Consider the following 12,384-nt stretch of genomic DNA (forward strand, 5'->3'; position numbering starts at 1 on the left):
GCAAAACCACACAAACACAGGGAGGACATACAGACTCCACATAAAAGGCACCCCAGCCAAGAATCAAACCAGACAACCTGTAGCTGTTAGGCAGCAGTGGTACCACTACTGGCTGTGTTGAGAAACAAAAATACAGAAACCACAGATTTTATGAGGAACAGAACAAATATGAAGCAAAAATCTGCATTTTGTTTTTACAGATGGTGGTGAGTAGGGGGAATTCAGACTCTTGCCATTTGGACCCAAGGTACAGGGTTCAAGCCTTATTCTCTACCCACCACCATGTAGCAAGTGGAGCCACACACACCACCAAATGGAACTATAGCAGCTGCAAATCACCATATGTACAGCTCATTGCCTACATACTGCTTCAGCCAGACAATGCTACTCAACAAAAGTAAATAAATAAAATATTACATTTTCTGATACAGAAAGTGGAGTCTTTCCACCAGTACAGAGCCAGTGAAAAAGCTGAAGTAGTAGAAGTCATAAAATCAGAGTAACTAATGTGTTTTTTTTCATCTTCCTAAAATGCAATCAAAATTATATTGCATGTAGATATTACAATCAGAAAATAAATATTACATTCAGAAATATTTCACTTTTTTCAGATAAAACATTTAATGTTTATCTGATAAAGTAATAATCAATAACTATTCCACAAACACATTTACTTGCACCGTAGAACCTACATAAAAGTTAATAATGAATAAAAATAAATTACTTTCAAATAACTACTTGGGAGACCAAATTCATCATGACACTAAACAGAAAGGGACTATGCACATGGGTGCTTCATGCTGCTATCTAGCAAAATAAGCAAAGAAACCTCATACTAATCATCATACGGTTAATAAACTGCTGCACAGACCAAAGACACAATGCACTACACTTTATGCACACAAACAGTGATTTTACTACTAATTCCTGGTAATGCAGAGCACCTCCTCCCCACCCTAAGTTGTTTCACACAGTTTTCTTTAAATTAAATAAATACACAAATTAATTAATAAATAAAAATCTGTGAAAGGATCACACACATGTATATATTACATATAAGCAAACAGTCACAAACTGTGGAAGGAAATTATCTTCTTTTCACAGTAAAACTACAAAAAAATGCATACAAAGCATATATAAAGTGCAACTCCTACACGAATTATGAGAACGTTACTCAGAAAGAATGAATGGTATTAAACTGAGTAGCTAAAGAGGAAGAGCATCAGGGAATGAAGGCATGCTCCTGTCCTATGTTGTAACTGCTACATTTCACCTGTTTATGGTGGAGCTTTTTTGTTTAGAATCTGGCTCACTACACTGTAAAAGAAGAAAAAAAGCACATTTCTCCTGATGCTTCCTTGGCAGGACAACAATGCCATCAGAAACAAAGAGGCAGTGAGACAACAAAAGCCAACAGAAAAATAAGTAAATAAAAGCATCAACTGCTACATCTGAAATGTAAGGAGTCCTTTCTGATATTTGCATACTTTAAAAGAAATAGTGGCATTACGCAAAATTGCATAAACGGAAGAATAATGCGATTACCTCTCAGCAAGTACTTAAAAAGAAACAGCAGCATTTCGCAAATGCGCATAAACAGAAAAATAGTGTAATCAACTCTCGGCAACGAGAAGGCAATATCGTAACACAAACACAGTTCACAAGAAATATGGCTAGCTGCAGCTGTGTTGATTGATAATTCAAAGAACCCTGCCAAAACACCTGCAACCAATAAAGCATAAATTACAGTTTAAACTTTGCAGCATAGCTCCTCTCCCCATACAAGCACACAGTCCTCATCTACTTGTTGATTTCATGAGCTGAGTACACAGTTTTGCTTACTACCCTCACCCACCTTACAGTCAAATAAGTTAGGTGATTTACCTCATTACTCACACAATCCCCTTCCCACAAAGAAGCAAACTGTGAAAAATAAAACGCACGTGGAACTGTTACAATAGCTTCTTTTTAAAAATTAAAGAAGTGTTAATTGCCAACAAGTGCATGCCTCGGAGGCTTGTTATCAGTTATTGTCAATCTACATTGGATGACGTTCCTATGTATGGAGGGGAAGACAAGACCTGAGAAGACGAACTTTTTTGTTTTTGTTTTTAAGGGAGTGATTAAATATATTTGCTACCCCGTGGCTTTCTATATGCACACAGTATTGTACATAGCATGTGCTTGCTTATGTCCCTAGATGGTGGTACTATGGATTGGGGGTATGCTGCACTGTACCTTACCTGCAAAGTCCGTCAAACGCAGCAAGCTCCATCGTCGCCGAGCTCTTCAAAATCCATTCCTGCACCATCATTGCTGGCTGAGCTGTTCAATCCATGCAGGAGGCAAGCACTTCCCACGAGAACACCTAAGGCTCGTCCTATCTGTCCCGCGAAACCACCCTGCCTGCGGACATTGCAGTCCGATCCCCTTCCAGTCTATGCAGTTCTGACTGCATAGACTGCTGGGAAAATATAGATGTGCATGCTGTCTTTGTAATCCGGACTGCTGGTGGAGACCGTCTGGATTCTGTGCACATGCTCCAGACTGGTTCACCAGCAGTCCGAATATCAGGAAATGCCGTGAGTGCGCATGCTCGATGTTCCTGGACTTGCGGTTGCTTTTATTATTTTCTTTTTGTTATTTTATTTTATATTTTTTATTTAATTTTTCTTGTTTTACAGCTAGGAGGGCTGCAGTCCTGCAGTCCAATAGCACGAGCCGCCCATGCAAGTCTGTAACTTTTTATTTTTGTGCCTTTTAGGTATACTTGCTTAAATTCCACATGGACAGAACTGGAAAGTCTGGGGTGGAGTCCAAGCATACTCTCCCACACCGACTGCATGGTGTTGTAGAGTGTGCTTAGCAGAAGGCTTTCTTGCCTTCTTAAATGTAAAAGTTAGAGAATGAAAACCCTTCAGGAGGGAGTTCCCAGCAGTTGCCCAATGGTAAAGGCCCCATTCAAAACTTGACTGATGTGCTTAGTGCTGATAAACTTGCAATTTCCAGGGATGTTCCCTTCCTTTTAACACTGTGCTACTTCTGTATTCTAGTGTCAGGATACCTCTGTTATGTATAGCTGCTTTGGTACTCTATTTAGCGGCCACTTTGTTTTTTCCCCCTTGGGTGTGTGGACTGCAGCCCCACAAAAAAAAAAAAAATCAGCTTACACATCCGTTTGAACAGTGCTTTGGTTGAACACAAAGTAGTTGTGTTTCAGAAATGTTTTCTTATTTAAACAAGTTTAATATTTTACTTTGTTAGGTCCACTAGGGTTCATTATACATTTTCCATCTTTGTTTAGAATAAAATTACTTATATTTTACATTTTTGTTAGGCTTGATTTGTAAAGCATTTCTTTTTCTTTAATCTTTGGTTACAATTCTAAGTTTTCCATATTTCCAGTTGCCATTCTCTTGTATTTTCTTTTTTTTTCCATGTTCTTTGACTGATTGCTGTTCCTTTTCACACTGCTTATTTGGTTTTGAAACTTTTATCCCTTAAGGGATTTTTTTGATTTTCATGATTATGTATCTTTTTTTCCTGGGAATTCTTTATAATGCCTGGTATTTCATTCTGTTCTTTTTTTTAATGAATGACATATATTTACGTTTTGCTTACCTGCTTTTAACTCCTACTATGTAGCATTGATCTAAACCGATTTCTTTTTTTCTGATGTTCATCACCCTTTCACTAAGCTATCCTTAAAATATTTTTCACATTGTAAGAGGATATTTTACCATAGATAACCTGGGCCTTTTAAACAGATTATGGACATTGTGCGCTTCATTGTTTTAATTTGAAAGCAAAATAATTTAGAAATCCTGTTACTGATAATGACAGTGATATAAAATCTTACCACACTGAAAATGTCTTCTTGTTTTTCTGTTCTGAAGCTGTCGGTCTTCAAGCAGCCTTCAAGATCTGTGTATATATTTATATCCATGCATTTCAATACCCTTTGTTCTTTATTTTTTTTTTGAATGCATTGAACATTTTTATTACAGAGTTGCATTGAAATTAGTTCTACTGAAATTAGCTGACAAAATTATATATGCTTCTAAAAAAATATCTCCCTCTGTCTTTTCTCATAACATGGTATTATTTCCACATGCATTCACATTTTCAGAGAAGTTTCTATCATGTGTCAACCCAACCGAAAAGTCAGAGATCAGTGCTGTCTACTGTTATGTTTCTAAACTGCAGAATTTCCTCCCACCATCTTTTCATGAAGTCAAAAAACATCATCACTTTAAAGCCTGTTTGTCTTGCAGTTAGATAAGATGATAAAAGCTATGAGCTGTTAACTGTTTCTGCCTGTGGTACTTTGTTTTAGTCCCCTCTGCCTTCACTTGCTTGGCACAAGTCACTTAATCACGTAGTGCTTAGCAATTCTGAATTTGAGCTAGGCTCCTTCATGGTGTCCTGGACTGTATGTCTAGTAACAACCTATGAATCTTACTAAATCACATCTCCGTCAGAATTGGAGCTGTCGGTATTAATACACCTCATGGGAACCATACTTTTTTCCTTCTTTGTGTGTAATCCTTGACCTTTTATCCTTCTGTCATTACCTCTAATATTTGTTTATCTTCTCTTAACCCATCCCCCTTCATCACTCACTCTTCTGTTTTCCTTCACTATTCTTATCATCAAGCCTGAAGTCTGAGAAATTGTATCATTCTCAACACCGTGTAACCATTTCCTTTTATTAAAATGAGTATATATTGTAAGTATAATTGTTATTATCCTAAAAATAACTACAATTGATTTGCTTTATTATTGCATTTACAGGTTTTTCATTTTTTTCACATTCATGTGACTAATGTATTTTTCCTGTGTTTGTAATTAAACTTCTGTTGTGCTTTTGTTCTTGGACCATCAATAAAAAGGGGCTTTTAGCCCAGTCAAACTTTCCCAGTAAACAATGCAAATACACAAGTATTAGTGCATATTACAGTGACACAGTCCTGCCTTCGAATGAGAGTGCACATTTTGCAATAAGCAGATATTCACATTACTGACAATATATACTTAAAGTAGTTGTACAGTAGTAAAGAGGTGAAGCTGTACATTTAAGAATAAGATGTATATACTTTGGTCCAACTCTTTTTAGTATTAAAATTACCATTTTGCAAAAGGACTGTCCACCCACTTGCTTCATAGTAGTACCGTCTTTATTATATATCTCATATATTACACAAAACCAAAAGAATGAAGGAAAAGACTTAAACATTAGCCTGATAGAAAAGTGTGTGTGTCAGATTACAGTATTGGGTTTGATTCCCTTGTTCTCCATTGCCTACTTTGGGATCTTGAGCAAATCATTTATCGAAATAGTGCTCGTGTACACCTACTGAATGGGCTTTGGCCTAGTTTAATAGCCTGGTTGACTGAATAAATATAAAATTATGCACATTCTTCACACAACAAAAGCAGACATCTATGCAACCCTTCTAGCCTTGGGCTAATGTTCCCAGCTTTGCTTCCAGAGATGATTATTTAATAGCATCTCCAGCATCAGAAGGCTGACATGGAGTGCTGTGATTTAGGGGGTGACTGCCAGCTGTGCTACGCTGGGTTAAGGTGTGACATTCTCTGTAGCAGCACCACCCCTTGTGGAGGTTGAGAGTGTATTAACTATGGGCATAAATAAGCTTAGCTTGCACTAATGGCATCCTAAATTGAGCTTGTTTGGTAACATACACTTTGTAGTTTACATTAGTCAAAATTGGGGGCCAGAACATAAAATCCTTTGGGGCACTTAAACAAGAATGGGTAGTCAAATTTTGTATTGCCATCAGTTGACTAGTTACAACAGTCATGGTGCTCTTTGCCATTTGGGACTCTGAATTTATGGTTGTGGTAAAAAAAAAAAAAGTGGAGTGCTGAGTCTTGAAAAATAAACATACAAAGGTTATGCCAAACCATCAATTATTTTTGCACCCTTAAAAAATTTGCATGAAAACCATCTGTCTGAAGCTTGATCTACACAAGAAGAATGAGCTGTACTTATAAGGTATTTATAGACAAGCTAATAAAAAATAGGTTAATTATACTTAGATGCCAGTCTCTGGCCTACTCGGGCAAAGTCTGTCAACTTTATCTAGTCTTGGATAAAGTATTCTGGAAGAGTAGCTGTATCCATATTCTGGCAGGCTTTATGTTCTGCTAACAAACTTATGTCATGCACACTCATTGCCATAACTTGTACATTCACATTGGCAGGTTTACTAAGCAACTTGAAAAAAAAAATTCCTTTGCTAAACCAAGAAATTCTAGAAGTCAGACCTGAGTAAGATACTAAAATCTCATCTTCCACTTATTTCAGTCCCAGTATCCAGCCATTGTTTACCAAATCTTATTTTCCTGGAACTCAGGCCTGCATTCAAGGTCAGTATTACTTTGGCAAAATCAGGCATCATACAAGTATTTCTGTTTTGTGCAACTCTAAAAGCTTGCATTAGAGTTTTGTTCTTGCTGTTCTGAACTAAGTAGTCTCATTTTAGCCAGGGTGTAGTTTACCCTTATAGGCTGTCAGAAATACTTCCAACAGAGAAAAAGTCCCCAAACACTTGAGACTCCTTAGAACTTGTTGTTTTTGGAAAAGCTTACTTTAGTATGCTAACTAGCTGTTTTTTTTTTTTTTTTTTTTTTTTTTTTTTTTTGGTTAAGGTGCAACAATGAAGTTGAAAACAGAGTTGTGTATACTTGTAGAAAAGACACAAATGATCATCACATTGATCGTCTTGGTAGGAATTTCAGAAAAAAGTGATCATGCCTTGATATTCACTGTTTTTGATACACAGCTGTGCAGTGCCTGTGTATTAATGTTTCTAGTTGAGTTAGTAACTTTTTCAGTTTTTGTTTTTCATCCCTGATCTAACTTATTTGTCTCAGGAATCAGGATCATCTTTATTGTTGGTAATTTTTATTTTGTTCTGTATGAGCATCATCGTCGTTGTACTCTTCATCTCTCTGATGTGTATTTTTTTCTTTAGAAATGTCTTCAGCATGTTGTCTGCTTCATAGATCACTCAAGTAGGTAGTTTCAGATAGGTGCATTTACTTTTTTTTCAGATTTCTGTTGTCACTTTATCAAGGAAAACTAAAAACGTTTAAAGGATTCTTTTAGTGCTTCTGTTCTTGTTTTTATCTTGGAGCTACAGTTCTGTTTTCATCCCGTGTCCTTAGCCTTGGGAGGAAACAGAAGTCTGCAATGATGTCCCATTTTTGACTACTTTCATGTGTTCGCTTTTACATTTGACAGGGCAGTTAGCATACATGTACCACCCACTCATAGTGCCTAGTTCATTCCTAAATAGTATTAGCAAGTCAACTCATGTAGCTAATTAAAAGTTGATAAATAAAAAAGTGCTGTCAGAATATCATGTGCATGTTTTTCATTTAATAAATAATGGAGAGTTTGTAACACTTTTGAATTAACCAAAGTCTATTTATTTGAAAGAATATTTTTGGTCATAGTTCCTATAATTGTTTTATAGGATGCGCAAACGTTCCAGCAGTTTCTTCAGGTTGCCTTGGATTTAAGCACGAGCACATATCCCCACGATTGTGTCACTGCATCCTACTTGCTTAATCTTTTCATACACCAAGAAGGAATTTTGCCAGCTTTACAAGTCTGCTCAGGGACTAAACAAATTAGCGGTGACCATGAAGATGACACGTGTTGTGATGACTTTCTGGAGCAACATGCTTTAGCAGGTTGGTTATTAATGGCTTTATGCAGTGCCCAATAAGTTGAAACAGCTGCATTATACTTGTTGCTGCCAGTATCTGTATTAGGGGATTTGTCAGTATTTAATAACTTCATATGTGTCACGTCTGCTAAAAGACCACTAGTGTAAATGCTACATGCAGCTCTGCAGATTTACCCATGTCCTACCACAGATGTTGCTTTTGCAGTAATATGATTTTGTAATGTGGCTTGGCCTTGTTGAAACGTGTCTTGGTTTGTACATTAAGATATATGATCTGATGCTGTCATTTTCATTCATTCTTCAACTGATGTGTCTCTGATCTGACTTGGCCGCTCCTTCCATATCCTCGGATCCAAACTCTCAAGCTCCTTCCTGTACCCATAATGCCCTGCCAACCTAACATACCTCAAATCCCGTTTGCTTCCAAATTGCTACAGACGCTGATCCTCTTGCTCTCAAGCTATTGCTGGTTTTCTGGAATAAAACTGAGTTTCTCAGTTCTTTTCCTCCAGTGGGCTATCTGCTGGACTTCTGTCACTTTCCTCCTTTTATTCAAGTAATTTTCTTCCATTAGTTAAGTCCTCTTTTGCTTTCTTTTGCAACTTTTACAAGACCTCTGTATTTTCTTCCAGTACCATTGTTGGTACTTTGGCTTTCTTTTCTCCGTTCTCTTTCTACCCTTTTTAGGGTAATCTTGACTACCATTCTTAGTAGTCTTTCTTGCCTTTTTCCCTTTAAAAAAGTGTTATATATAATTTTCTTTCATACTTCTAATTATTTCTTTTTGGGCTTTCCCTTTTTTACGTTTTTACGTATGCGCTAGGATGGCTAATAAACCAGATGACTTCAAAATATGCATCTCCTGTGGGCACAAGGTAACTAATTCGGATGCCAACAGGGAATGTGTTTATTGTTTGGGTACTGCCCATTTAGATGCAGATTGTTCAGTTTGTGCCAGCTTCATCTCCAGGGCACTCATGGATAGACGCAACAAACTTGTTTTGAAGGCTCTTCTTCCATCTCCTTTTTCTTCCTCTATTCTAGCTGGGGCTCAAATCCCTCAAAAAAATCTGACAAAGGGAAGCCCAAGTCTGCTCCCAAGGACAAAGAGTCTATAAAAAGATCTCCAGATTCTACAACATCTTTGGCTCCTTATTAAAAGCCAAATCAAAAAAAAACTGAATGTATGCCTCTGTACAAGTGCAAAATAAAGTTCAAAGTCAAATACACTGAAAGACACTTGCAAGATGATGAAATAAATTCCAACTGCTGCCAAATGGTGAGAATCTAACAGAAACTTTATTGACAAAATACAGGCTTAAGCGCTTTCGGCCATAACCATGGCCTTCTTCAGAAACGCCCATAATCCCAACAACAAACACTTAAATACCCTCCTCTATCAAAAAATTATTCAGTTAATTAATTATTTAATCTCATAAAAATGACATAAGTTAACTATCATAAAAAGCACCTAAAAACTGCAGTTCTACTTGCATTTTGTTATACTTTGATTTCCTACGCATAACAACTTTATAATTAACCCCACTGTTAAGACAAGGTTTATTGTAAGCATTGAGCAGAATCTGCCATTTGAGTTCTTTATACTCAAGCTCTCCTTCTCTGTTCCCATTGAATTCAGGGGAAACATTATCTGTTACTGAAAATAAAAACTTTTTACACTTAAAACATTCTAATGTGTGCTTGAACAGTGTATTGTTATGATCTCTCCTTTTTATTCCATAATAATGCTCATAAATTCTCCTTCTCAGTGGCCTATTGGTTTTTCCTATGTAGAAGGAATTACATGCTAAGCACTTTGCCATGTATACCACATATTCTGAACTACAAGTAAACCTGCCTGGCACTGTTATAATTTTGTCAAAAGTGCTTACTTCTACATAGGGCCCCTCTGCTATATATCTACACTCTGTACAGTCTAAGCACTTGTACATACCCTTAACTCTACTATTATTTGGTTTGTGTGTCTTTTCCAAAATCTTTTTGAAATTCCTAGTTCTTTTATTGATATATATTGGTTCCTCTCCCACTGCAATCTTAACTTCCTTGTTCGCTACTAAAATCCTCCAATTATTAATAATATCTTTAATAGCTTCACTATCCCCTGTGAAAAGTAAAGGCATGGCTGCTTGCCAATTCCTATCCTGCTTTCCCTTTTCTTCCCCTTCCCTTGAGCCTTCTAATCCTAACAAATTGCTAACTATCTTACTTGGATATCCTCTGTTTTTAAACCTTTGATGCAATTCTCCCACAAACCCATCTGTTTTACTAACATCGCTTGTAAGTCTTTGTGCTCTAATTAACTGTCCCTTGACTATATTATGTTTGACGTACATGAGGTGCATACTGGTATAATGGAGTAAACTGTTGCTGGCCACATTCTTATAACTAATGACTCTGCTTAATTTGTGTTGCCCTTGTTCCTTTATGATGTCTAAATCTAAATAACTAATCCTAGAAAATTATATTCCAGTGAAAATTTCAAAAAGGAAGTACTGTCATTCATTTTCTTTACAAAATCCTTTAAGTTGCCTTCTGAACCCCTCCACACAAAGAACAAATCATCAATAAATCTATAGTAACGTAAAAGATTGTTATACCCTGCTATATGGGGCAAGAGATTGGTTTCCCAAAAAGCCATGACTAAATTGGCATAATTGGGAGCCATCCTTGCCCCCATGGCAACCCCCCTTGTCTGTAAAAAAAAAAAAAAAAAAAAAAAAAAGGTATTTTTCAAACATAAAAAAGTTATAAGATAGAATGTGCTCTATGCTTTCTAAAATAAACTTGCTTTCCCCACCTCAAATTGCTGACTTTCAACCAACATATAACCTACCCACTCTAAACCTACCTCGTGAGGGATGCTGCTTCGAATCTTTAGTGAATGACTTTGTTCCTTGTACCAACCTTAAAAGAGCCCTATCAACAAATTTAGATGGGGGGGTCTAACTTGGACGCCTTGGCTGCGACTGTTGGTCTATACGGCAGATTCTGCTCATTTTTATGCACTTTGGGTATTCCAAAAAAATACCCAATTTTTGGTTTGTTTAGCTGAAAAAATTCAAACATAATCTCAGAAATAATCCCTTTGTCCAATTTGAAATGGCAAATCCGTTTTCAAGCAGACATTTGGCCTGGCATCAGTGATCGCACTTCTGTCTCGGCCATATTGAAACTAAAAGCACTTGAAAGAAAAAAGTTTTTAAAACAACAAAAATAAGGTTGTCTGACAACTGGCAACAACATAAAGTTTTACATATTAATTTATACATCCCCACATATATTTAAATATACATACATATATACTCTCTTTGAATATTAGTTGTATTAAATTGTTTTTAATGTAGTGTTGACAGTTTTAGGTTTGTATGAGGAAACAGTTTTATGTTTAGCTATATATTATGATGATTGACACTGTTTTAACCAATAGAAGTAAATGTTATGGTATTTAAAGTGAATGCATGTAGAATAGTTTGTCTGATGAAGTTTGAAACTTGTTCAAATGAAAACGCTAACCGTTTCTTTGCTACTGGAATCATTAAATACTTGGTGTTTTTATATTTCTCAACTTGCTGTTCCTCTCATTTGAACTTTTGAACATTGTTACAGAGGTGCTTGTACTTCAGCCTTGTGTGTTTTTAGATCTTCAGGATACATACTATGTAATCAAAGTGAACACGTGCTCCAGAAGATATCTGAACTTCTGTCTGGGAGCTGGCCATTACCAGTTCAAAGCAATGCCCTTTGGACTCACCACAGCTCCAAGGGTGTTCACCAAATGCATGATGGTGGTAGATGCTCATTTGAGACTGCTGGGATTCAAAGTGTTTCTGTACCTAGGCAACTAGCTCCTAACCACTCCATCCAGGCATCTACTTCTACAGGCAAGGGAATACTTGATCTAGTTATATCTTCACGAAGACATCATAGTCAATTACAACAAGTCTCAACTCACGCCCATTTAGAGTCTGGAGTTCATAGGTGCTCATCCAAACCCGGTCACACAGATAGCCTCTCTTCCACGTACATGAATTCAGACACTCTGATCCCAAATCATGAAAATGATCTTACACATGACTCTGCCAGCACATCTAATCTTACAAACCTTGGGGTCTGTGTCAGCCGCTATCATCCCAGTTCTGTTAGCAAGGTTTCACGTGCAGATTCTTCAGTGGACTCTTATCAGTACAGAGGTCTGTTCTTCAGCAGCCTTTTTCCACCCCTATTAAGATCACTCAGTCTTGCAAGAAAATATCTTCCTTGGTGGTTTTACTTGGACAAAGTTTCTCAAGACCATCCTTTTGTTCTTCCCCTACCAGTGACCACAGTGACCATGGACACCTCTCAACTGTGGTGGAGTTAACTACTTGGGAAAGACTGTCTAAGTTGTGTGGTCCCCAAAGAGGCCAAGAAACTTATTGATATCCTGGAAATGAGAGCAGTACTCCTAGTGTTGTAGGCCTTTCAAGATGCTTTCCCCTCTGGTGTGATTGCTATTCAAATGGACAATACGTCTGTAGTCTGGTCCATCAACAAACAGGGAGGAACCAGATCTTGCCCGCTGTGCTGAGACGTAATGAGAGTGTGACAACGAATTATCACTTCAATCCACTTTCTAATAGCAATCCATGTACCAGGGAAAGCC

The 12,384-nt window shown here is 37.1% G+C and overlaps 1 protein-coding gene across 1 annotated transcript in view; it reads left to right on the forward strand.

Moving 5' to 3' along the window:
* The window catches only part of THADA (THADA armadillo repeat containing), a 3,943,996-nt gene that overhangs the window by 560,082 nt on the left and 3,371,530 nt on the right, over positions 1-12,384 (forward strand). Inside the window, exon 17 of the mRNA XM_044073699.1 lies at positions 7,506-7,725. Within this exon, the coding sequence (XP_043929634.1) occupies positions 7,506-7,725 (220 nt within the window). The remainder of the gene's footprint in view (positions 1-7,505; positions 7,726-12,384) is intronic.

The sequence above is a fragment of the Protopterus annectens genome, chromosome 6.part0 (genome assembly GCF_019279795.1).
Source record: "Protopterus annectens isolate FY-2018-M chromosome 6.part0, PAN1.0, whole genome shotgun sequence".
Taxonomy (NCBI): Eukaryota; Metazoa; Chordata; order Ceratodontiformes; family Protopteridae; genus Protopterus; species Protopterus annectens.